Raw genomic sequence first — 26,214 nt, 5'->3', positions numbered from 1 at the left:
ACTCGTTCGTCGCGAGCAGAGAAATGACTCTGTCACTATGATCTCAATTCATCTGTTTGAATCCGGAGTCACGAAAGGAAAGAACAGCGCTGAATCAAACAGAGGGGACCGAGTCCTTTTACTGAGTGGCTCGTCAAGAACCCACGCCCAAAAGGTATCGAACCGCTCATCACGGGCGTGACGAGAGGAGGCGTGGTCATTTAAAAGCATTTCGTCGGTTGGTTTTCAGCTGCTTCCTGCACCGTGTGGACGGGTTATAAAAGCCTAGAAAACGGACACAATCACAACAAAACGCCCTTTAAGTCGATTTCCCTGTGATTGATCGTTGAAGCCACGCCCGCCCGGCGCCCCCTGCACTACTAGTGTGCAGGGGGCGCCTCCATTTTGGGAAGGGGTCCAGGAGCCACAACACATCCAACGTGCTCCTCAGCTGCTTCTGTTTGGACATTTCACTGTGACCTGGTGCAGGAGAAGCACCGAGCTCCTTAGGACCCAAAACACTGATGTTTTTAAACTGGCAACCCCCGACTGGCAACCCGACAAGTGTTCAACAGAGATACAAAGTGTAAAAACATACAGGAGTGTGTGTGTGTGTGTGTGTTCTTCTTCTTGCTGATGGTGTCACTCGTTCCTGGAGCTGATGTCACTCGTTCCTGGAGCTGATGTCACTCGTTCCTGGAGCTGATGTCCTGTGAAGGTAAAAAATGTTTCATGGTCATGAAGCTGAACAGGAAGTTCCTTGTTTGCCCCCCCCCCAACATGGCGGCCTCTGAAGCAGAGCCGCGCCCATGTAGCGAACAACACGTCATTCTAAGGAAACTTAAACATGATATACATGTTATATTCATGAATATAACATCCTGCACGGTGATGATGTCACAGTGCAATGTCTACAGAACCATGACATCATCAGTGTTCAGGCTGCTTCCTTATCACTTCAAGAGGTTTATTTTATTTATTTATTTATCACATACATACTGTACACACTTTCATACATATACATACTTTCATACATATATGCAGTGAAATGTCAATGCAACGCATGTCTACACTGAACACCATACAGTAGCTGCCTCATTTCTACTTATTAGAGTATACAACAGTACTACACTGCAAGACAGTAACACCGAACAAAACGGCAATAGATTACAGTATGCAGTAACCCAGAACAGTGATACAGTATGCAGTACACTATGCATCATACAGTACAGTGATACAGTATGCAGTACAGTATGTAGTACAGTATGTAGTACAGTATGCTACATACAGTACAGTAAGGCAGTGGGGCCCCTGGTGAGGTCAGCGTTGACAGTTCTTATGTCTTGATGTAGAAACTCCGTCTCAGTCTCTGTTCTCGCTGTGTGGCTGTGGAGGCTCTTGCTCCACCACAGCAGCTGGAACAGTCCGTTGTTGGGGTGGTGAGGATCCTTCATGATGCTGCAGCTCTGCTACTACACCTCCTGGTGTATAAGTCCTGCAGGGAGGGGAGGGTGGTTCCAGTGGTACGTTGGGCTGAAGGCACCACCCTCTGCAGGGCCCTCCTGTCCTGAGCAGTACAGTACAAAGCAGGCAGTGATGGTGCCTGTCAGGATGCTCTCCACCGCTCCACAGGAGAAGAACTTGAGGATCCTCACCGAGACCCTGAATATCTTCAGCTGAGGTGGTAAAGATGCTGCCTCGCCTTCCTCACCAGAGTGTCTGTAAAGTCCATGTTAAGTCCTCTGTGATGTGGACTCCCAGCTACTTGAAGCTGCTCACCCTGTCGACAGAAGTCCCATTAATCACCACCGTGTTGGCGTCCTCGCTTGTATCCTCTCCTAAAGTCCTCAATCAGCTCCTTAGTTTTGCTGACGTTCAGGTGGAGGCTGTTGTCCTGGCACCAGAGTGACAGGTCAGCCACCTCCTCGCGGTAGACCTTCTCATCGTCGTTGGTGATCAGGCCACCACCACCACGGTGTCGTCGGCAAACTTGATGATGGTGTTGGAGCTGGACCTGGCCACACAGTCATGTGTGTACAGGGAGCACAGTAGGGGCTGAGGACGCAGCCCTGGGGGGATCCTGTGGTCAGGGTGAGGGAGCTGGACATGTGCCTCCCCACCCTAACCCCACCCTAACCACCTGGGACCTGGCTGAGAGGAAGTCCAAGATCCAGGCACACAGTGGAGTGTTCAGTCCAAGCTCCTTCAGCTTGACAGCCAGTCTGGAGGGACTATGGTATTGAAAGCTGAACTATAATCAATGAACAGCAATCTCACATAGGCCCCCTTCCGGCCATCCAGGTTTGTGAGCGTGGTGTGCAGTACCTGGGAAAATGTTCTGCTGGTACGCAAATTGCAACGGGTCCAAGGTGCAGGGGAGGGAGGTGCAGATGTAATCCTTAATCAGCCTCTGGAAGCACTTCATGACCACCGAGGTGAGGGCCACCAGACGGTCGTCATTCAGGCAGGCTGTGGAGGCGATCTTCGGGACAGGAACGACGGTGGACCTCTTGAAGCAGGACGGGACCACCGACTCGGCAAGGGAGACGTTGAATATCGTAGTGAGCACCGGGGCTAGCTGGTTAGCACAGGTCTTCAGTACTCACCCAGATATGCCGTTTGGGCCCGCAGCTTTCCTGGTGTTCACCCGCACCAGAACCCTCCTGACGTCATGCTCAGACACAGAGTGCACGCTCATCCCCAGCGTTGTTACTCCAGTTAGCAGGCAAGCTAGCGGTGTTGTCGCCGGACTCAAACTGGGCAAAAAACAAGTTCAGTTCATTGGCTAGGAAGGTGTCCACTCTCGTGGCTGGGGAGGAGCTGCTCTTGTACTTAGTAATAGTCCGCAGCCCCTGCCACAAGCGTCTGGTGTCCTGTTGCTCCATCTCTAGCTCCACTGTGTCTCTGTGCGTCCGTTTAGCGTCCTTCACCGCCCTCCGCAGATTGTACGATGGTGCTTTGTAATTGTCTATATTTCCGGATACAAGACCTTCGTTGTAAGAGGCCGTGCAAGCATTCAAAAAGCAGCGGATGGATTTATCGACCCGCGGCTTCTGGTTTGGAAATATCCGAACTTTCGCCGTGGGAACGATGCTGTCCGCTTAACGTTACTACAAAACTCACAGCCATTTCCGTAAACTCGCTGACGTCAATGGAACTTGATTGGAACATGTCCCAGTCTACGTCAGTGAGTGCGTCCTGAAGCGCAGGCTCTGATTGGTCCGTCCACCGCGTCACCTCCCTCGTCAACACCAATTCTTGCGCGATCAGAGGCCTGTAAACGGGAACCAGCGAAATTGTGGCGTGGTCAGATTTCCTGAAAGCAGGGAGCGAGACCGTCTTGTATCCGTTCTTGTACGGTGTGTAGCAATGGTCCAAAGTTCTATCTCCCTTGGTGGCACACGTGATGTGTTGGTGGAAATTAGGCAGCTTTTTTAAGGTTGGCCCTGTTAAAGTCCCCAGTCACCACCACAGCTGCGTCGGGATGTTTGTTTTGAAGTCTGCACAACACATCATACAGGTCCGACAGTGCTGTGTTGGTATCTGCTTGCGGTGGAATATAAACTGCTGTGATGATGACCGTGCTGAATTCCCGGGGGAGATAAAATGGACGGCATGAGATGCTCAGCTGTTCCAGGTTCGGCGAGCAGGAGCGGGAGAGTCTTGGTGTTGTTGGGGTTACACCAGCGGCTGTTTATCATGAGGCAGACGCCTCCACCTTTGGTGTCTCCGTCAGACAGAGGACGCAACAGTTCCTCGTGTCCCGTTGGAATTTAATCCTCGCTCAAAGTTCATCCAGCTTGTTCTCCAGAGACTGAACGTTGTAAGAAGGAAGCTTGGCAGAGGTGGACGGTGAGGTTGCGTCCTCATTCTGACCCGAATGCCGCCTGGTTTACCACGGTGCTTCCTCCGTGGGCCCACCCGTGGAACAGTCACTCCTTTGTTGTTGTTGTTGTTTAGAGTATTGGGGTGTAAAATCTCTCTTGGCCACTCTAGTTCCACAGATAAAAAGTCCCCAAGTTGTTCTTTCAGGGAAGTTTTTATATCCTCGAGTGCATCGCGGCCGTAAGAGGTAACTGCCGATGCTTTTTTGGTGGAAATGATGATAAAAAAACTAAAAAAATACTAAAATGTGCGAAGTCGACCGGAGCGTCGGCGCAGGCGACCTCAAGGGGCGGAGCCACTATTGCCACTTTGCATTCAGATGGACTCTGGGTTGGAATGAAGGGCTAAAGGGTGTGGCCACAGGAAGTGTTAAAACCCTGCTCCAGGTCCTTCATAAGGCCTGGAATTCAAAAACCTCACTGAAATGCTTGGGGGAAATGTCAATGTTATGTTTTTGTTTTTTTTTGCAGCTTCCTGTTTACTTGTGTTTGTTTACAGGTCGGCCACGCCCGTTCCAACTTGGCGGCCTCGCCCTCCACCTCCACGTAGGTTTGAATATGACACCAGTGATGGTGGCACCTCCTGTGCTGCTCAGCTCCACCTTTAAAACAGAGGTGATGGAGCTGTGGACTCACCTCTGTCTTAGCTCTGCGCCATAGCCACAAAGAACCAGAAGAACCAGGCCTGGTTACAACTAGAAGAGAGAGAGAGAGGGAGAGGGGAGCACCATTCATCTCATTGGCTGTTGAACCTGTGTGGGTTGCCTGTTTCGCCAAAATCCTTCGAAACCAGCGTCCCATTTAAAGTGTATTTATTGTTCTCACCATGTGAACTAAAGCGTCTTAGAAAGGTGATAGTTGTTTATAGTTCAGAATAATTATTAATAATTATGAATACAGTTGCAGCGGTAGTTGTAAACATACTTACACATAAAGATGATGATGAAGGCAGCGGCAGCGACCACCAACCCTGACACCGCGCAGCTGCAGAGGAAAGAAGTACAAGCCTGGGATTTAGCAAAATACTTCATGGTATTTGTACATATTTTGGACCACATTCAGAAGCCATTTGGATATGTAATCCATACACTTTTTCAAACAGACCACTGTGGTACTTAATTTTACACCCAGAATACATCCAGAATAAACCAGAATAAACCAGAATGCATCCAGAATGGAGCCAGACAGACCTGCAGTAGATGGAGGAGAAGAGAAAGATGGCCAAGATGAAGGTGAAAAGGGTCGTCATGGAGGTTGAACCTGAAACACAATCAGAAAGACAGGTAGATACAGACAGACGGACTAACCGATACAGACAGAAGCACAGGCGGACATGTCTTTTGGATCTCACCTGAGTTCTCCGTTGGTTGAGAGCAGGAACTTTTATTGTGAAAGGCTGAAGGGGGCTGGACCTCGGCCAGACCGCCCAGTGATTGGCTGAACTGCTCCTGTGAGTGGCAGGTCTCTATGAAGCTCACTTCCTGGATGATGGTCTGAGGGGGCGGGGCCTCTTTGTCCGGAGGGGAGGCGGCCTCGGTGTGGTCTGGAATCAATCAGACTTCAATTAAACATTATACGTCTGAAAATACACTGAATAAATATTTTCAATAATCGAAATTTTGGGCAAAAGGGCATGGACCTGCTTCACACTATCGGCAAATAGGCTTCAATTACAACCTCAATTACAGCAATTTGGAAATGCAGTTCAATGCATACATAACTACATATAAGAAATATAAATAAGATATATACAAAAAAAGTTTAAAAACTAACTTTGAGAACATTCCCACTCCATAAGCATTGCTTCCCAAACACCAAATTCAGACTGACTGCACGCTCAGTGCTGCCACCTCTGGTCAGGACTGGTTTTATACAGCATTTCATGTGTTTTCCACGGCGTAAACGGCTTCGTGAATGGAAGCGAGCGGCAGCCGACTTGTGGTGCCAAGGTCCGAAAATGGACTCGTCAACTTTTCTGTGCAACTGCTCGTAGGAACAGATCAAGGTTGAAGGCATACGAGGATTGTGCTCCTGGTCCTGAGGGGACGGTAGCTCAGGAGGTAGAGCTGGTGGTCTAGTCATCTAAAGGTTGCTGGTTGGATCCCAGGCTCCTCCTGCTAGCATGCTGTAGTGTCCTTGAGCAAGACACTTAACCCCTCATTGCTCCTGATGGCTGCGTCCGTCGGTGTTTGGATAATTGTAAGTCGCTTTGGATAAAAGCGTCTGATCAATGACGAAATGTAACGAAATGTAATGTAATACTGCGGAGGATATCTGGAATAACGAGAAGGAATTCACTGCTATTACGAAAGGAAACTCCTTTCCGGGGGATGTTCATTGTGCGCACGCAGCGTCCGCATCCTTTTCAGGACCAGGAGCACAATCCTCGTACAGAGATGAGGAAAAGCCACGGCAAATTAAGGTGATAGAGATGTCGAAATGTGTACAAATCTCAGGTTTCAAGGTCGAGAACTGACCATAGATGAAGGAACAGCCCAGATCCTTCGCGCCGGTTTCCAGTTCTGCGGGCGGCTCGGTCGGGGCGACGCCGAACACCCCCCTGAAGATGGTCTCGTCCAGCCAGGACTGACAGGACCCGCTGACGTCACTCAGCAGGCTGGACAGGGAGCGCCGGGAACGCCGCCGCCGCCGGAAGATTCTGCACAAACACAAATATGTCCAGGATTGAAGAACGGAGGAGTGGGTGGAGGAAGAGGTGAAGTGGGCGGGGCCCAGATTTACAGTTTCCTTTCACTCCTGTTAGACGGTAAACTACACCTGACCTCCAACTACTAACCACACCCCCGTTTTCAAGTCCTGATTAAAGGCTCCATCAGTAACCAGGGACAGTTTAGCCGCCAACAGTGACCTCCACAGAAGGACATAGGAACAACCCCGTGATGGTCAAACAGGATGCTCCTCCCTCGCCAGGCGTCTTGGGCCCAAACAAACAGGAAATGCACAGACGCACACACGTTGAGCTTCGCAAAGTTGGTTTCAGGCCTCGCTGCGTTCTGAAATTCTGAACGCCACGCAAGCCTGATCTGCAGTACCAAGGATGGCAGCGAGGGGCGCTGCAGCCAGCGACGACACCTCAGCGGGACTCCCCCATCGCTGAGACCTGAGCTCCCTCACGACGAGCATGTTGTGAGGGACAGGTGCTCCAGGAAGCTGGGAGCGGTTCTCACGACAAACACCGTTTATCTCCACAAACAGCAGCGTATCTTAGCAACCGAGCCTGAGCCCAGAGCCCGAGCCCGGCGTGAAGGGCAAGGCGGGAGGTTTATGGGATGAGCTCATCGGCGCCTAAAGCTCAGAGAGTTACGTGAGGACAACGTTCCACCTCAGAGGAGACGCTCGTGGAAACAAGAAGAGATGTCCACTGACGTTCAACATGAGAAGAAGTTCAGCTGGAATGGAAACTCCACTAATTCACATTTTAATTTATTGTGACGTTTCAAAAATTTTGTTAAAATTCCCCTTAAACTGGGATGGGAACATGATCGTGGCATCAAACGCTTTGACAAAAATATCACAATCTGCTCAAAAAATGAGGATCAGACAACAATGAAATAACAGTTTGGTGGATCTGGAAATACAAAAACAAACAAACAAACAAACAAATATTGCTCAGAATAAAAGGCACATGACAATGAATACTCCCCCCCCACAGCTCCCAGTACCACCGGCATCACACCGCTGGTACTGGGCAGCTCCCAGTAGCTGGTCTCACCGAACGAGGTTCTCCTTGTAGGACACGCTGGTCTTGGACGGGCTGAGGGAGACATTCCCCTGCTCATCCCAGGAGACGCTGTCCTCCGTCAGGACGTAGTACCCATTGGAGAGGAGGCGCGGCGAGCGGCGGCAGGAGCAGGAGGAGAAGGAGGAGTAGGTGGAGTCTGCAGATAGAAGGGAGAGCTCCAGCCTGAGGAGGAGTTTACCGTGCTGATAAATACTCATTTCAGAAATCGGACATCCCAGACCCCCCCATCCTAGACTTCCCAGACCCCCCCATCCTAGACTGTCCACATTTCGCTGACTGTCTACGCCGCAAACACACCTAGGACCAGGGTGTTGTGGTCCTGAGCAACTGCTCCGGACCACAAGGACCACGAACCCTAACTGGTCTAGACCCCCACGGAGCCTTGATCTCAGCATCATCCAGTCAGTCTGGGATCACATGAAGAGACACACTGACTGAGACAAGTTCTCCAAGATGCTCGGAACAACCTCCCTGCCGAGGACCTCCACAACCCCTGCCAAGTGGACCTCCACAACCGCTGCCAAGTGGACCTTCACAACAAAGGCTGCTCACACCAAATACTGATTTGATTCAGGTTGTTTCTGTTTACCGCACCTTCTTCTTCTTCTCTGTCTAGAAAACACATCAAGACGTCAGGTCGGAGGAGCAAGAAGACGTAGAAGTATCGGCAATTACAGGATAAAGTATCGGCAATTACAGGATAAAGTATCGGCAATTACAGGATAAAGTATCGGCAATTACAGGATAAAGTATCGGCAATTACAGGATAAAGTAACGGCAATTACAGGTAAAAGTACCAGTAATTACAGGTAAAAGTATCATTAATTCCAGGTAAAAGTACAGGCAAAAGTATCAGTAATTCCAGGTAAAAGTACAGGCCAAAGTATCAGTAATTACAGGTAATAGTATTAGTGAAGATATTATTGCACTATGAGTAAAAGGAACTATACTGAGATATTCAGTTTTATTCGACTGAGGGCGAATCACAACACACACACGACTCATTCATCCTCGCGCTGGACGACCAGGCCAAAAATGTTGTCACAATATGTTTTTTAATATTGTTTGATGTCGATAATTATTACGATTTATATTGACGAATAATAATAATAATAATAATAAGTAATAACAATGCTCAGTTTACAGTTTTAAGTGTATTCTCATGGCTTTACCTTAAATACCCAATAAATAAAATGAAATAAAAAAATACGTAAACTTAAAAGAGAAATAAATAATATATAAATATATCAGGGCTGCAGATATTCCACTATTATCCCATTCAAATGTGTATGCTTTTTATTTTTAATATGACATTTATTACAAGTTTTAATGCCTAGATTTAGTCGGGGATGGGGGGGTGGCTTACGCACAGTTCTGCAGCTCCACTCAGAGCCAGCTTTTCTCCAAACAAAGCAAAGAAAAATTTGAGATGTATTTAATTTACTCCGTTTCCAGCTGCTGCAGAGCAGATCACTCCTGAAAAAATGATGTGGTGATCTCGGAGGGTGGATGTGGTGATGTCAGAGGGTGGATGTGGTGATGTCGGAGGGTGGATGTGGTGATGTCGGAGGGTGGATGTGGTGATGTCAGAGGGTGGATGTGGTGATCTCGGAGGGTGGATGTGGTGATGTCAGAGGGTGGATGTGGTGATGTCGGAGGGTGGATGTGGTGATCTCGGAGGGTGGATGTGGTGATGTCGGAGGGTGGATGTGGTGATCTCGGAGGGTGGATGTGGTGATGTCAGAGGGTGGATGTGGTGATCTCGGAGGGTGGATGTGGTGATGTCAGAGGGTGGATGTGGTGATGTTGGAGGGTGGATGTGGTGATCTCGGAGGGTGGATGTGGTGATGTCAGAGGGTGGATGTGGTGATCTCGGAGGGTGGATGTGGTGATGTCAGAGGGTGGATGTGGTGATCTCGGAGGGTGGATGTGGTGATGTCAGAGGGTGGATGTGGTGATGTCGGAGGGTGGATGTGGTGATGTCGGAGGGTGGATGTGGTGATGTCGGAGGGTGGATGTGGTGATGTCGGAGGGTGGATGTGGTGATGTCGGAGGGTGGATGTGGTGATGTCAGAGGGTGGATGTGGTGATCTCGGAGGGTGGATGTGGTGATGTCGGAGGGTGGATGTGGTGATGTTGGAGGGTGGATGTGGTGATGTCGGAGGGTGGATGTGGTGATCTCGGAGGGTGGATGTGGTGATGTCAGAGGGTGGATGTGGTGATCTCGGAGGGTGGATGTGGTGATGTCGGAGGGTGGATGTGGTGATCTCGGAGGGTGGATGTGGTGATGTCGGAGGGTGGATGTGGTGATCTCGGAGGGTGGATGTGGTGATGTCAGAGGGTGGATGTGGTGATCTCGGAGGGTGGATGTGGTGATGTCAGAGGGTGGATGTGGTGATCTCGGAGGGTGGATGTGGTGATGTCAGAGGGTGGATGTGGTGATCTCGGAGGGTGGATGTGGTGATGTTGGAGGGAAACGCGTAGCAGGAAGCAGGCTGACGGACCGCACCTTGTATGTTGTTAGTTGATAAATAAAAAACATTCATTGCATTCTTTTTAAAAGCATCCTCACTTTACTGAATTTCTCCACAAGTGCCCAAAACCCTTGCACAGTTCTGTATACAGTATATGTACACACAATATACATATATTTAAATAGGACCTTACCGCCGACAGCTCTGCTCAGATGGACGCTGCTTGATGGGCGAACCTGAGTGAGAAGAGTTGAAGTGTTGGACGTCAGACAAAGTGTTCAGGTGGAGGTCCAGTATGAGAAGACGTTGATCCGCATTATATAATGTTTGCTGACACTACAGGGAACTGGGACCTGACGTAGCTGCTGTAAACTCCCTCTCACTGAATACAACCACAATCTTTATCAGAATCAGTGGACATATTGAGCATTACTATGTGTACTTTGTGCCCCTGGTGTCACCCGGGAGGTGAAGGAGCTTCCAGAAGGTCTGATGTGCACCGCGTCAGGTCCTTCCTCAGTCTCGTCCTGCTTTTCATCGCTATCACTCAAACGTCCAGTTAAAGAGTTCAGGCAAATGTGCTTCATCAAGCTGCTCGGGTAACACTACATGTCTGTCTGTCTGTCTGCCTGTCTGTCTGTCTGTCTGTCTGTCTGTCTGTCTGGTGACAGTTCTGACGTACTTGTGACGGCTCTGGAGAAGAACATGTCTCCTCCTGAAGTCCTCCAGAGAGGCACTTCTTCTTCTCTGTCTAGAAAACACATCAAGACGTCAGGTCGGAGGAGCAAGAAGACGTAGAAGTATCGGCAATTACAGGATAAAGTATCGGCAATTACAGGATAAAGTATCGGCAATTACAGGATAAAGTATCGGCAATTACAGGATAAAGTATCGGCAATTACAGGATAAAGTAACGGCAATTACAGGTAAAAGTACCAGTAATTACAGGTAAAAGTATCATTAATTCCAGGTAAAAGTACAGGCAAAAGTATCAGTAATTCCAGGTAAAAGTACAGGCCAAAGTATCAGTAATTACAGGTAATAGTATTAGTGAAGATATTATTGCACTATGAGTAAAAGGAACTATACTGAGATATTCAGTTTTATTCGACTGAGGGCGAATCACAACACACACACGACTCATTCATCCTCGCGCTGGACGACCAGGCCAAAAATGTTGTCACAATATGTTTTTTAATATTGTTTGATGTCGATAATTATTACGATTTATATTGACGAATAATAATAATAATAATAATAAGTAATAACAATGCTCAGTTTACAGTTTTAAGTGTATTCTCATGGCTTTACCTTAAATACCCAATAAATAAAATGAAATAAAAAAATACGTAAACTTAAAAGAGAAATAAATAATATATAAATATATCAGGGCTGCAGATATTCCACTATTATCCCATTCAAATGTGTATGCTTTTTATTTTTAATATGACATTTATTACAAGTTTTAATGCCTAGATTTAGTCGGGGATGGGGGGGTGGCTTACGCACAGTTCTGCAGCTCCACTCAGAGCCAGCTTTTCTCCAAACAAAGCAAAGAAAAATTTGAGATGTATTTAATTTACTCCGTTTCCAGCTGCTGCAGAGCAGATCACTCCTGAAAAAATGATGTGGTGATCTCGGAGGGTGGATGTGGTGATGTCAGAGGGTGGATGTGGTGATGTCGGAGGGTGGATGTGGTGATGTCGGAGGGTGGATGTGGTGATGTCGGAGGGTGGATGTGGTGATGTCGGAGGGTGGATGTGGTGATGTCGGAGGGTGGATGTGGTGATCTCGAAGGGTGGATGTGGTGATGTCGGAGGGTGGATGTGGTGATGTCGGAGGGTGGATTCAAGATTCAAGATTCAAGATTTTTATTTGTCACATACATATACATACTTCCATACATATATGCAGTGAAATGTAATATGTGGTATATGTGTGGATATATATAATATGTGTGGATGTGGTGATGTCGGAGGGTGGATGTGGTGATCTCGGAGGGTGGATGTGGTGATGTCGAAGGGTGGATGTGGTGATGTCAGAGGGTGGATGTGGTGATCTCGGAGGGTGGATGTGGTGATGTCAGAGGGTGGATGTGGTGATCTCGGAGGGTGGATGTGGTGATGTCAGAGGGTGGATGTGGTGATCTCGGAGGGTGGATGTGGTGATGTCAGAGGGTGGATGTGGTGATGTCAGAGGGTGGATGTGGTGATCTCGGAGGGTGGATGTGGTGATGTCAGAGGGTGGATGTGGTGATCTCGGAGGGTGGATGTGGTGATGTCGGAGGGTGGATGTGGTGATCTCGGAGGGTGGATGTGGTGATGTCAGAGGGTGGATGTGGTGATCTCGGAGGGTGGATGTGGTGATGTCAGAGGGTGGATGTGGTGATCTCGGAGGGTGGATGTGGTGATGTCGGAGGGTGGATGTGGTGATCTCGGAGGGTGGATGTGGTGATGTCGGAGGGTGGATGTGGTGATCTCGGAGGGTGGATGTGGTGATGTCAGAGGGTGGATGTGGTGATCTCGGAGGGTGGATGTGGTGATGTCAGAGGGTGGATGTGGTGATGTTGGAGGGTGGATGTGGTGATGTCAGAGGGTGGATGTGGTGATCTCGGAGGGTGGATGTGGTGATGTCAGAGGGTGGATGTGGTGATCTCGGAGGGTGGATGTGGTGATGTCAGAGGGTGGATGTGGTGATCTCGGAGGGTGGATGTGGTGATGTCAGAGGGTGGATGTGGTGATGTCGGAGGGTGGATGTGGTGATGTCGGAGGGTGGATGTGGTGATGTCGGAGGGTGGATGTGGTGATGTCGGAGGGTGGATGTGGTGATGTCGGAGGGTGGATGTGGTGATGTCGGAGGGTGGATGTGGTGATGTCAGAGGGTGGATGTGGTGATCTCGGAGGGTGGATGTGGTGATGTCGGAGGGTGGATGTGGTGATGTCGGAGGGTGGATGTGGTGATGTCGGAGGGTGGATGTGGTGATCTCGGAGGGTGGATGTGGTGATGTCAGAGGGTGGATGTGGTGATCTCGGAGGGTGGATGTGGTGATGTCGGAGGGTGGATGTGGTGATCTCGGAGGGTGGATGTGGTGATGTCGGAGGGTGGATGTGGTGATCTCGGAGGGTGGATGTGGTGATGTCAGAGGGTGGATGTGGTGATCTCGGAGGGTGGATGTGGTGATGTCAGAGGGTGGATGTGGTGATCTCGGAGGGTGGATGTGGTGATGTCAGAGGGTGGATGTGGTGATCTCGGAGGGTGGATGTGGTGATGTCAGAGGGTGGATGTGGTGATCTCGGAGGGTGGATGTGGTGATGTTGGAGGGAAACGCGTAGCAGGAAGCAGGCTGACGGAGCAAACCATTCCACGCAGCCCGTGGATGCGGGGGTGCTGCCTGGGATGGTTTGTTCCGTCAACGCGCTGATAAAACATGGAAACATGAAGAAAAAAGCTCTTTCAACACACCCCCCGTTGTTGTTTTATCGCTGTTGTTGTTTTATCGCTGTTGTTGTTTTATCGCTGTTGTTGTTTTATCGCTGTTGTTGTTTTATCGCTGTTGTTGTTTTATCGCTGTTTTTATCAGTTTTTCATTTCATCAATTCTAAACATTTACTCACCGAGTGATTCCTGCGAACAAAGGGCCCCGGGCAGCTCCGTCCCGTCGGCCTCCAGAGTAAAGCTCGCTGAGCTCGTCGCCTTCAAGTGGATTTAACACTTTTATTTCGACGTTTTCTACTTTTATTTCGTCACTTTTCTGCTCCAACTGCGGAACTTCAAGCCCGCACCCGACACGAGGCCACGCCCACACCGGAAATGCCAGCGCGGTGACGTCACTCGGTCGCGTCCAACCGCCAGCGCCGCTATTGAATAAAAAATACAAAACATAATAATAAAGATTTGTTGAACATTTCCTGTTAAATGGTGAATTATTATTTTATTTTCTATTGTTTCATTTCATCATTTTACATATTTTAACATGTATTTATTCCGTATGTTATTTACCAGATGTTTGTTTCATGACGATGCTTCATGTTTTGTTTTTGTTTTGATGCCACATGTAAGTGACGACGGATTCAATGAAGAGCTGAAGAAATCAAATCAAATAAACTAAATAACTCGTGAAATTAAAAAAAAATACTGTTATCGATAGTTTGTTATTAAATTAAATAGGAAATATTTGCCAATGATTCGAAAAATCAAATATTCCCCGTCAAATCATATTTAATAAAGGCCTCTTATCTTGCTCATAATATTATTCTATTCTTCAATATTTTATAAAAATACAATTTTCAAACAAATGACTTAATTCTCAAAATATTTCATATTCATTGAGATGAAGTAGCGCATGTATTTCATGGGTAAGGGATGCGGTCTCCATGGTAACATGAACCTGTCGTATGTTCTGTTTCTCATTAAAATAAAAGTAAAAACTGTGAATGAAACGACATCACAGTCACAGAGAGCAGAGGTGCACCGGGACTGGATGGAGAACAGGTTCAAACAGAATTTCAACTGAACCCACAGCGAGCAGCGCCATTCACCACCCAGTGTTAAATATTAAATGTATTGTAAAGTATATTTATTAATCCTCATTCAGTGTAACTTCATACAAAACCAACAACATATAAAAAACAAACAAAAAAAAAACTATTTTGACAGGGACTTGTGACAGGAGTAACCCCACGGACAGTACTTCAAAAGTAATAAACACAGAAAGTTCCGTTACATCAGTTCAACCTGTTGAGGATGAGGAAGGTTCTGGTTCCTGGAACCAGACTTTTGGAATATTTCAACCATGGAAACAGCAAGTTTCAGTCAATTCACGGGTTCAATACCAGGGTGTCTGAGGTGTCGCAGTTAGACGTTATCATTTTTAAGACTTTAATGACACAAATCCAATTAAATTTGTAATAATTAATTAATAATAAAAAAAAAATAAAAAAAATAAAAAAAAATAAAATAATAATAATATTATATATATATATATATATATATATATATATATAAATTGTTTTTAATAATTCTTAATTACAAGAGTTTTCTTTGGACTCATTTAGACAAATAGAAATGTACGGATGATTCAGGCCACGTGCACCTGGTGCACCTGGTGCTGCAGGTAGACCAGTAGTGAGCACCTGGTCCACCTGGTGCACCTGGTGCACCTTCACAGGGAGGCCACGAGGGAGCGTCCGGCCCAGGACCTGCTGGACACTCCAGGTCGACCTTGCACTCCGAGCTCCGCCCCCTCTTGCCCCATCATTCCATACAGGGTGGATGGTGTGCAGCAGCGCCCCCTGTGGGCCGGACCCCCACGGTGCCTGCCTCGTCCAGGCAGATTCCCAGAACCCCCTCAAGGACCCCTGAGAGGGTCAAGGCCGGACCGGGAAGGAACCCACGTTGCCCTGGGCAGGCAGGAAGTGATGCGCAGCGGACAGGAAGTGATCTGCAGGTAGACAGGATGTGATGCACAGCAGACCGGAAATAATGTGTGGCGGACAGGAAGTGATCTGCATGTAGACAGGATGGGATGCGTGGCAGACAGGAAATGATCTGCAGGCATCACAGGATGTGATGCACAGCAGACCGGAAGTGATGTGTGGCGGACAGGAAGTAATCTGCAAGTACACAGGATGTGAGACCCGGCAGGCATAAAGTGAGCTGCAGGTAGACCGGTAGTGAGCGTGGACAGACAGGAAGTAGCTTCATCCGTAGGGCCCGGCGGCAGCGTGCATGTCGCGCGTCATGTTGCTCTTCTCCTTGAGCTTGGCCTGCAGTAGCGTGTGCTCAACCACGCCCGTCCTCACGTCCATCTGCACCATCTCCTGGCGCAGCTTGCTCAGGCTCTGCCGGATCCGCACCACAGGCGCTGCACACAGGAAACGCCTGTTACCGGCTGCCCACGTGCCTCTGGACAACACTGAACCACACCGCACACTGCAGGAAGTGGCCTGGCTAATGAGACAGGAAGTGGCCTGGCTAATGAGACACAACCTGATTGGAGAGCTGCTAACAATGCTAACTACAGCAGGACTGTTAGCTGGGAGATGGGGTCGTGGGTGTGGCAAAGAGGCGGAGCCTGGTGGTGGTGGTGGGGGGGGGGTCTAACCTCCGTCTGACATGCTGCTGCCCTTCTCCTCCATCTCCTGCTTCACCTTCTCCAGCTCCTCACTGATCTACACACACACACACACACACACACACACACACACACACACTCCATAATAATGTCTATACTCTGACCACGCCCTCTCCATCCAGTAAGACATGAAGCCCACTGACCTCCGCCAGCACTCTGGTCTTCTCCGTCACACCCCCACTTCCCTGCTGGTACAGCTCCCTGGCCTGAACAACACAATAACAACAGACAATAATACAGCTGTACTACAGCTGTACTACAGCTGTACTACAGGTGTATTCCTGGTGTACTACAGGTGTATTACAGGTCTACTACAGGTGTATTCCTGGTGTACTACAGGTGTATTCCTGGTGTACTAGCCCCTCCCACCTGGCTCAGGCTGGCCTGGGCGCTGCGGTACTCATGGATCAGCGGCTCCAGCTGTGTGTTGATGTACTTCTCTCTGCTGTTCACCTTCTCCAGGGTCCTGCTGACGTCCTCCTGCAGCCGCTCCAGGTAGCCCTGCGCACACACACACACACACACACACACACACACACACACACACACACACACACACACACACACACACACACACACACACACACACACACACACACACACACACACACACACACACTTTTGTCCAGCACGTGGAAGCAGACTGACGTATCCTCCACATTTAGGGAGGAGTCAGTACATTCATGTATTTTAAGAGTTGTTTTAAGTGAACTTTGACAGTACAGACACTACAGCAGCGTTTCCAAACTTGAGGTAATGTTGCAAGAAATTTGCTCAAAAGAATATATACAGGTATTCCTCACTTAACGACCCAGTTATACATACATATATATGTATATATAATTTATAAAATATTTATACAGGTACTCCTCACTTAAGGACCGAGTTATATATATAATATTCATAAAATATTTATATAGGTACTTCTCACTTAAGGACAGAGTTATATATATATAATATTCATAAAATATTTATACAGGTACTTCTCACTTAAGGATAGAGTTCCGTTCCTAGGACCAGGACGTTAAGCGATAAGGGGGCGTGGCTGGTATATATGAATAGTATATATAGTGCACATCTGGGCTACCATACAAGCAACATGGCCGCCTCCGCGGAGCGTACCCGCTCCCTGTGTAGATATAAAGGGCTCATTCTAAGGTAACCAAAACATGATCCTTAATTCCATGAGATTAAAACATACTTATGAATATTCCACAGTTATTCTCAGTTATTTTGCGGATGATCTCGTTTATGTCCAAAACTCCCAGCAGAGTGGCTCCTTTACCCAGGATGCACTACTGCGTTACGGGCAGCGCATCGCTGAGAGCCGCTGTTACAGCACAGTTACAGCTTTGAAAGTGTTATAACTCTTTATAAACCAAAACATCTTTTAACCAACAATTGAATTAAATTGAATGTATTTATATCAAATACTTTATTCTATATCCAAGGGTTCCCAATCTGGGGTGCATGGCCCTCAATCGGGTCCTCGAGAAATGTGTTTGTCTCAGTGCAAAGGAAAAAAAAAACAATATTTCTGTTCTCAATGATCAAATCATATGGCTATAGCTCAATGCACCTTTTAAATTGAAGAATATTTCTTTAGCGTCAAATTTGGGTACATTTTTAAATTGCCATTAATCACTGTAATTAATGCAGCACTACCACCCCACTGCACACAGTGAGTTCAACATGTTGCAGTGATGGACTCTGTGGTTGTTATTAGAATGTTCTGTCGTGTGGAACTCTTCATTTAAATCCGTCACTGGAAAAGAAAGGCGGGGTCGTGAACATTTTCAGACCTGGACCCGGGTCCCGAACCCATGCTCCAGGGAGCGTACAGACCTTGGTTTCCTTCAGGGACGTCTGGATCCCGTCTCGGTGCTGATGCATCTGGTCTACGTGGATCCTCCAGTCCTACCCACACACACAATAAACATTATTTTCTTTGTGTTTTTGTGATGACACCTCTATTAGTCCCTCCATCGGGGCATCGGGCCTTGCGGTCGCCTGTGCAGGCCCTCCGTGTCAATTACACACATTTCAGTATTTTTTTTCATTTTACATCACTATGTCCGTCAAAACAATCATCAGCAGTGATCTCCTACTACCGCGATGCACTAGTGGATATAAAAAAAAATCCCTGAAAGAACAACTTTGGGAGATTTTATTAATGGATCCAGAGTTGCCGGCAAAGATTTTACGACTCTTCGCTCCCAACAAGGACAACAACAACAACAACAACAATGGAGCCGCTGTTCCACGGGTGGGCCGATGGAGGAAGCACCGCGGTAAACCAGGCGGCATTCGGGTCAGAATGAGGATGCAACCTTAGCGTTCTTACAACGTTCAGTCTCTGGAGAACAAGATGGATGAACTTCGAGTGAGGATTCAATTCCAACGGGACACGAGGAACTGTTGCGTCCTCTGCCTGACGGAGACACGGCTGAACCCGCTGGTGCTGGATGAAGCCGTTCGTCCAGCCGAGTTCCAAGCCAACAGGTCGCAGGAGTCGGGCAAATCCAAGGGTGGAGGCGTCTGCCTCATGATAAACAGCCGCTGGTGCAACCCCAGCAACACCAGGACTCTCCCGCTCCTGCTCGCCGAACCTGGAACAGCTGAGCATCTAATGCCGTTCATTCTACCTCCCCCGGGAATTCCAGTGTGGAGGATGGGGACTGGGGACTTGAACAAGGTGAACCTTAAAAAAGTTCTGCCTAATTCCCACCAACACATCACGTGTGCCACCAGGAGAGACAGAACTTTGGACACTGCTACACACGGTACAAGAACGGATACATCACGCCGCCATCTTGTTGCTTCTGTTTACAAGCCGTGCATCGTACGTGGAACGGTGGTGACGGGGGATGTAAAGCGGTGGTCGGACAAATCAGAGGCTGCGCTTCAGGAGGCTCTGACTGACGTAGACGGGGACATGTTCCAATCAAGTTCCAGTGACATCAGGGAGTTTACGGAAGTAGCTACGTGCTTCATAGCAATGGTAGCGGACAGCATCGTTCCCACGGTGAAAGTTAGGATATTCCCGAACCAGAAACCGCGGGTCGATAAATTCATCCGCAGCGCTTTGAATGCTCGCACGGCCTCTTACAACGAAGGTCTTGTATCCGGAATTATGGACGACTACAAAGCACCGTCGTACAATCTGCGGAGGGCGGTGAAGGACGCTAAACGGACGCACAGAGACACAGTGGAGCTAGAGATGGAGCAACAGGACACCAGACGCTTGTGGCAGGGGCTGCGGACTATTACTAAGTACAAGAGCAGCTCCTCCCCAGCCACGAGTGTGGACGCCTTCCTAGCCAATGAACTGAACTCGTTTTTTGTGTGACGTCAGGAGGGCTCTGATGTGCGTGAACACCAGGAAAGCTGCGGGCCCAGATGGCGTATTAAAGATTCAAGAGGTTTATTCGTCACATACATATACATACTTTCATACATATATGCAGTGAAATGTATCTGGGCGAGTACTGAAGACCTGTGCTAACCAGCTCGCCCCGGTGCACACTACGATATTCAATGCCTCCCAGGCTGAGTCGGTGGTCCTGTCCTGCTTCAAAATGTCCACCATTGTTCCTGTCCTGAAGATCGCCTCTCCAGCCGGCCTGAATGACTACCGTTCCGTACCGGATCCTCAAGTTCTTCTCCTGTGGAGCGGTGGAGAGCATCCTGACAGGCACCGTCACTGCCTGCTTTGTACTGTACTGCTCAGGACAGGAGGGCCCTGCAGAGGGTGGTGCCTTCAGCCCAACGTACCACTGGAACCACCCTCCCCTCCCTGCAGGACTTATACACCAGGAGGTGTAGTAGCAGAGCTGCAGCATCATGAAGGATCCTCACCACCACCACAACGGACTGTTCCAGCTGCTGTGGTGGAGCAAGAGCCTCCACAGCCACACAGCGAGAACAGAGACTGAGACGGAGTTTCTACATCAAGACATAAGAACTGTCAACGCTGACCTCACCAGGGGCCCCACTGCCTTACTGTACTGTATGTAGCATACTGTACTACATACTGTACTGCATCAATGTACTGTATGATGCATACTGTACTGCATACTGTATCACTGTTCTATATTATGCATACTGTACTGCATACTGTCTCACTGTTCTGGGTTACTGCATACTGTACTGTAAATTGTATATTGTAGTACTATTGTATACCGTACTGTATATCTCCACACACACTACCTCACTTTATTCACGAGCACTTTACTGCACGTATGTGTATATACATATAGTCGATTCCATATACATAACTCTATTCCCTTTACTTCACTTTGAATTACCTTTTTGAGTCTTATTACATTTTTATTTGACATTATTGATATTACATTTACATTACATTTACATTACATTTAGTCATTTATCAGACGCTTTTATCCAAAGCGACTTACAAGGGAGAATAACATTCAGCTACATTGCGACAGAGATTAGTGTAATAACAACATTGGTGTAACAATAAATACTGCAAGGTGGTGCTAAGTAATTGTAGATTAGGACAGGAGGTACTCACTGAAGAGCTGGGTCTTCAGGTATTATTCTATTCACTAACTACTTTACCTTTTAGGAATCAGTTAGTTTCAGTTAGTTGCTAGGTAGGAATTAGGTTAGTTATTATGTTTGGTTGAGTAACTATTGTACATAATCACCGGGTGTGTTGCAAAGACATTTTACTGAAAATATGTATTAAAGTATGTATATGTTTGAAAGTATTTATATGTATGGAAGTATGTATATGTATGGAAGTATGTATATGTATGGAAGTATTTATATGTATGTGACAAATAAACCTCTTGAATCTTGAATTATCCCTCCCTCCCCTCTCACCTTGTTGTCGGTCCTGATGCTGACCTTCAGCTGGGGCAGCACTCGCTCGACCTCCATCCTCCACTCAGCGGGGTCCACGCTGGACTCCAAGATGGCCGCTGGTTTGGAGGACTGTTGATCCTCCTGTCCACCAGGGGGCGACACAGAGATATGAGGAGGAAAGGGGATTGAGGGAGGGAGGGAGTGAGGGAGTTAGTTCAGATTTCATTTTTTAAGGTGAGACAGGATGCTGCGTGACCTCCATGACCCCGACGGTGACTCACGCTCTGATTGGTCCGAGACTTCAGCTCCTCCAGGTTCATCACATTGTCGTCCTCTTCATCATCTGGGTCCTCCTGTGCGCACGCACACACACACACACACACACACACACACACACACACACACACACACACACACACACACACTCTCTTTAAGACTGTAGTTTCTTCAGACAGGCAGACAGCCAGTCAGACAGGCAGATAGACAGACAGTCAGACAGGCAGATAGACAGACAGATAGACCTACTATCATCTCTTCTTCTAATTTGTTTAGAGTCAGTTCATTGTCGTCTTGGATCACAGAGTCTTCTTCGTTGGTCTCTGTTGGATACTTCGGCCTGAGACGAGAAAACCTTCATTATAATATTATGTTATAATATAATAATATTCATATAATATTATAATATAATAATATTAATATTATATTATAATATAATAATATTAATATTATATTATAATATAATAATATTAATATTATATTATAATATAATAATATTAATATAATATTATTATATAAAATTATTATATTATAATATTATACTAATATTATGTTATAATATTATATTATAATAATATTATAATAGAATAATTTGTACAGAAAACAGGTGGAGGCCCCTTCAACCGTCCTGCTGCTACACCTGCTGAAGGTGAAGCCCCTTCTCCGCAGCGCCTCCTCCGCCAGGCGGTCCAGCACGAAGCACACGTGCTCCCCCGAGCCAGACTTCAGCTTGGAGGGTGGGAACTCCACCTTGACGCCCTGGAGACACAAGGCCAGGAAGAGCCTCCGTCAGCTGCTTTTCAAAATAAGAGCCACTTCACCTTCACAATAAATGTGTAAAAAAGTTATTTTTACACATTTCTCCTCTAAACTATTGAAAGGATCATTTGGAAAATTATAAGAAAATGAAGTAGCCTGGAGTAGTTTATGTAATACTACTACTAATAAAAACAACAACCATTCATTGAGGGATGATTGTAATCCTTCAAAGTCTAAATTGACCCAAAACTGAAATTATGGATAATATTTAATAATCATTATCATTTTGCATTGCCTCCTATTAATGGAACGCAGCTGTTACTAATACTAATACATGTCATCATCATCATCATCATCATCACTATTATTATTATTCTAAACATGTCAAATATTTAAGAGAGGAGACCTTGTTCTGTTCCAACTGTCTGACTGTAACAGTACTGGATCAGTACTCAGTATCAGAGTACCATCATGGTACTATCAGGGTACCATCAGGGTACCATCAGGGTAGTACAGGGTAGTACAGGGTACCATCAGGGTACTACAGGGTAGTACAGGGTACTACAGGGTACTATCAGGGTACTATCAGGGTACTATCAGGGTAGCATCAGGGTAGCATCAGGGTAGCATCAGGGTACTATCAGGGTACCATCAGGGTACCATCAGGGTACCATCAGGGTAGTACAGGGTACTACAGGGTACTACAGGGTACTATCAGGGTAGCTTTAGGGTAGCATCAGGGTAGCATCAGGGTACTATCAGGGTACCATCAGGGTACTATCAGGGTACCATCAGGGTACTACAGGGTACTACAGGGTACTACAGGGTACTACAGGGTGCTTACGAAGGCCCGCAGCTCGCTCAGGATGTTGGACACGGTGGCGTTGGGCTCGTCGTGCTCCTGGGGCTCAGGGAAGGGACGTCCAGCGCTGTTCAGCAGCCAAGACGACAAGATGGTGAACATGTAGAACTGCTCCCCACTGTTGGAAGACAGGTACGGACTGGACACAAAGTAGTGTCTGGAGGGGGACAGACAGACAGACAGACAGACAGACAGACAGAGGAACTCGTATCTCCATCAGAGCAGATTCTGATCAGATGTTTGATTGATTCAATCTGATCAGTATCTCAGGGTGATAACAGTGAAACTAGGATCCAAGTACTGTAGGTTTTCAAGGTTTATTCCACTCAAATACTCTTCTTGATCTAGATGTTTAGGGTAATGTTTGGGGGGTTGGGGGTGGCCGGGCCCCGGCTCCTCTCACCGGGACAGGGGCTTCATGTTGAGCCTGCTCAGCTCCTCCTCGTAGTCCAGGATCTTCATCTTCTCCAGCAGATCCTCCATCACAGCGAACACCTGCTGCCGGGCCCCGGGGCCGCGCTCCTCCGTCTCCCCGTGCCGCTCCTCCTCCATCTCGGACCGGAAAGCCCGACCCTCCGCTTTGCTCCGGGCGGTGTTTGTTTAGATTTAACTGGAGTCAGGCGCTCGGCTCAGCGGCGATCTTCCTGTTAGCCGTTAGCCGTTTTCTGTTAGCTGTTAGCTATTAGCCGTTAGCTACAGGGTTTGTTTTGGTTACAGTCCGTCGTCTAGCAACAGGAAGCAGCTGGCCATCAGCCGGAAGTGAGATGGCTTTTAAACCGGAAGTTTAAAACACGTTTCACCAAGTTAAACGTTAGAAATCGAACTTTTGTAATCTACACGACACTAACTAGTGGGCTAGTACAAAACTAGTATTTATCTGGTATTTATCTAGTACTTATCTGGTATTTAGCTAGTATTTATCGGGTATTTATTGTGTATCTATCAGGCATTTATCTAGTATTTATCTGGTATTTATCTAGTACTTATCTGGTATTTATCTAGTATTTATCGGGTATTTATCGTGTATCTATCGGGCATTTATCTAGTATTTATCTGGTATTTATCTAGTATGAATCCGTTTTTTTGTTATCTAGTTTTTATCTGGTATTCGTCTGGTATTTATCTAGTATTTATCTGGATCCGTCAAACTAATTCAACCTTTCCACAGAAACCTCTGTGTTTAGTGAAGTAAAACCTCCTCGTTATTTTAGGGTTATTTTATGGTCAGTCCACAGTTTGCTTATCGCCACCTACTGGAGCGGAGGAGGAAATGCCGTTTCCCTTTATTTCAACACGTTAAATGCATGTTCAAAAAAGGCAGAAGTACACGGCATAGTATCAAAAGATGTGTATTTGAATGGGGGTTGATTGCTGAGAACTGTTATCTGTGTTTTGGGCCTCGTGTGTCCATGTCCATTCTGTAGAATTGTTATTTTCCATAAACATGCCAGTAGGAAGGAAGGAAGGAAACAAAGTGAAGTACTGAAGAGCAGTACTTTACAGGTACAGCAGGAGTAAACGGACGCCGAGCTTCAAGCTTCCTCTTTACAAACATTTAGTTCTGCTCCTTTCAGTCAAACAACATAAAAACGAGGGAGGAACGTGGCGGCTACGGAGGAACAGTCCACCTTGAAATGAAAACAACAGTTTGGGAGATGACGCAAGTTTTCACAAAACGTTTATTTGTACAAAAACAGGATTAATACGTTGATGTGTTTCCATAAAGCCTCAGTCTCATCAAGAACCAACGTGAAGAAAAGCAAAGAAAACTCACACAAGCACAACAAAGTTCTCATCAAGGTGTTTTTACATCTTTCTTTAAAAAAGTTATTTCAATATATATATTACTATATTTGTTATATATATATATATATATAAAATTATATATATATAATTATCATGTATAATTATTCATTCTAATGAAGCCAAACTTTCAATAACCTAACAGATAATCCTCTATTAAATATTAAACATCTTTTTAAAACTCTCGTCCAAGATGTGCAGAAACATTTACACTGAAATGCACTAAAATATCGAAATTCTCTAAAAGCTTTTTTTTTCACATCTTATCAACAACACACGCATTTTGCACAGATAAGACACATTAAAAGCAACATTTACATGAACCTACATCTGTCATTTAACAATATCAATTAAAGCTTCGTGTGTTTTGGATTGATCGAGGATTGTGTTGCAACTCCTGTCTCCACCACCAGAGGGGGCCGAGCCGCGCCAGAGCCCACACCCCCGGGTCCGGTCCTGTCCGGCGGTGGAACCTGCCGGAGCCGCAGGGCGGGGTCCGGTCCGACGCTCGGGTCACTTCACTTTCTTCAGACTCAAACCGGCTGAGGTCTGACCGCCCGTCCTGCCGCCTGCCGTCTACGCTCCTCACCTTTCGCTCTCGCACCTTCTCTCTCCTTGGCTTCCGCTTTCTCTCTCTTTCTCTCCTGATCCTAAATCCTCCGTCTGGATCCTTCTTCGGGAAAAAGAAACGTCTGAACAGGTTCCGCTCGACAGGAACAACTTTTACTATGACTCCACTTGACGCCGCTGCCGCTCCGGTGGCCGTTCAGGAGTCACAACAGATACAGAAACTTGACACTTTTAAATTGAAGACGCAGGTCCATCATGGATGTGGACCAATCACAACCCTTCTCTCTTTTCTCTGAAACTCCGAGGTCTCCTGCCATGGTTGCTTGTCTCTGGCTCGCCCAACCTTTCACCTCACCCTCCGGATGCCAAATGGACGTTTCTTTGGTGCGAGTCGTGCTCTTGCTTCTTATGAGTAGCTGCTGGGCGTGTCCGTCCCATGGTGTTTGTGGTCGTCTTCCTTCCCGTCGTCCTCTCTGATCCTGGTGGCGCCCATCTCGTCAACGGGCCGCTCTCTGACGGGCTCCGACGCCACCTCGGTGTAGGCCGCCTCCTCGGGGCTGTTCCGGCCCCTGCCCGGGCTCCCGGCGGCCTCCCCGGGGCCCTCCGCCCCCTCCTGGCCCTCCGCCACCGTGCGCTCCTTCTTCAGCTTGATGCGGAACGACTCCTTGGTCGGCGCCTTCTTGGCGATGTTCTCCTTCAGCCTCTCGCCCGACTGCTTGAGGCGCTCGCCCGCCTGGTGCATGCGCTCCCTGCGCTCGGGGGGGACCACCTTCTCGCCCAGGTTGTGGAACTTGGTGCCCAGGTTGTCCTTGGTCTTGGACAGGTTCTCCTTGGAGAAGGCGGCTTTGATGCTCTCCGTCCCCTTCATGACGGACTTCTTG

General features: G+C 47.4%; 3 protein-coding genes across 3 annotated transcripts in view; all 3 read right to left on the bottom strand.

The window, feature by feature from the left end:
• Positions 1–587: 587 nt before the first annotated feature.
• On the bottom strand, positions 588–13,883 carry tmem71 (transmembrane protein 71). The gene is made up of 10 exons (XM_080010308.1): positions 13,715–13,883; positions 10,783–10,851; positions 10,294–10,336; positions 7,597–7,788; positions 6,341–6,522; positions 5,215–5,406; positions 5,054–5,123; positions 4,792–4,847; positions 4,500–4,558; positions 588–689 (listed from the first exon to the last, which is right to left on the bottom strand). The coding sequence occupies exons 2-10, from the start codon at positions 10,805–10,807 to the stop codon at positions 666–668; spliced, it is 843 nt and encodes a 280-aa protein (XP_079866434.1). The 5' UTR covers positions 10,808–10,851; positions 13,715–13,883; the 3' UTR covers positions 588–665.
• Positions 13,884–15,172: 1,289 nt separating this feature from the next.
• On the bottom strand, positions 15,173–23,662 carry LOC307237566 (intraflagellar transport protein 57 homolog). Its single transcript, XM_080010306.1, has 11 exons — positions 23,364–23,662; positions 22,943–23,117; positions 21,980–22,098; positions 21,589–21,679; positions 21,345–21,416; positions 21,082–21,204; positions 18,079–18,150; positions 16,603–16,734; positions 16,377–16,439; positions 16,204–16,270; positions 15,173–15,963 (listed from the first exon to the last, which is right to left on the bottom strand). Exons 1-11 carry the CDS (start codon positions 23,510–23,512, stop codon positions 15,800–15,802), a joined length of 1,227 nt encoding a protein of 408 aa, XP_079866432.1. The 5' UTR covers positions 23,513–23,662; the 3' UTR covers positions 15,173–15,799.
• A 959-nt stretch (positions 23,663–24,621) lies between these two features.
• cavin4a (caveolae associated protein 4a) overlaps positions 24,622–26,214 on the bottom strand; it is a 6,802-nt gene continuing 5,209 nt past the window's right edge. The window contains exon 2 of the mRNA XM_080010779.1: positions 24,622–26,214. This exon is cut by the window's right edge and continues 164 nt beyond it. Within this exon, the coding sequence (XP_079866905.1) occupies positions 25,740–26,214 (475 nt within the window). The 3' untranslated portion in view covers positions 24,622–25,739.

This window comes from Zeus faber, assembly GCF_960531495.2.
Source record: "Zeus faber genome assembly, chromosome: 12".
Lineage (NCBI taxonomy): Eukaryota > Metazoa > Chordata > Actinopteri > Zeiformes > Zeidae > Zeus > Zeus faber.
Note: the sequence above shows the minus strand (reverse complement) of the source record. Positions and strands in the feature narration are given on the sequence as shown.

Coding starts and splice junctions, on each gene's coding strand:
- tmem71 (XM_080010308.1), bottom strand. CDS start 10,807: ATGTTCTTCTCCAGAGCCGTCACAA. Junction 5,407..6,340: donor GGGCTGTTCCTTCATCTATG/GTCAGTTCTCGA, acceptor GATTGATTCCAG/ACCACACCGAGGCCGCCTCC. Junction 4,559..4,791: donor CTTCATCATCATCTTTATGT/GTAAGTATGTTT, acceptor TCTCTCTTCTAG/TTGTAACCAGGCCTGGTTCT.
- LOC307237566 (XM_080010306.1), bottom strand. CDS start 23,512: ATGGAGGAGGAGCGGCACGGGGAGACGGAGGAGCGCGGCCCCGGGGCC. Junction 21,680..21,979: donor AGGGGCTTCACCTTCAGCAG/GTGTAGCAGCAG, acceptor TTCTCGTCTCAG/GCCGAAGTATCCAACAGAGA. Junction 16,440..16,602: donor CCCAGGCCAGCCTGAGCCAG/GTGGGAGGGGCT, acceptor TGTGTTGTTCAG/GCCAGGGAGCTGTACCAGCA.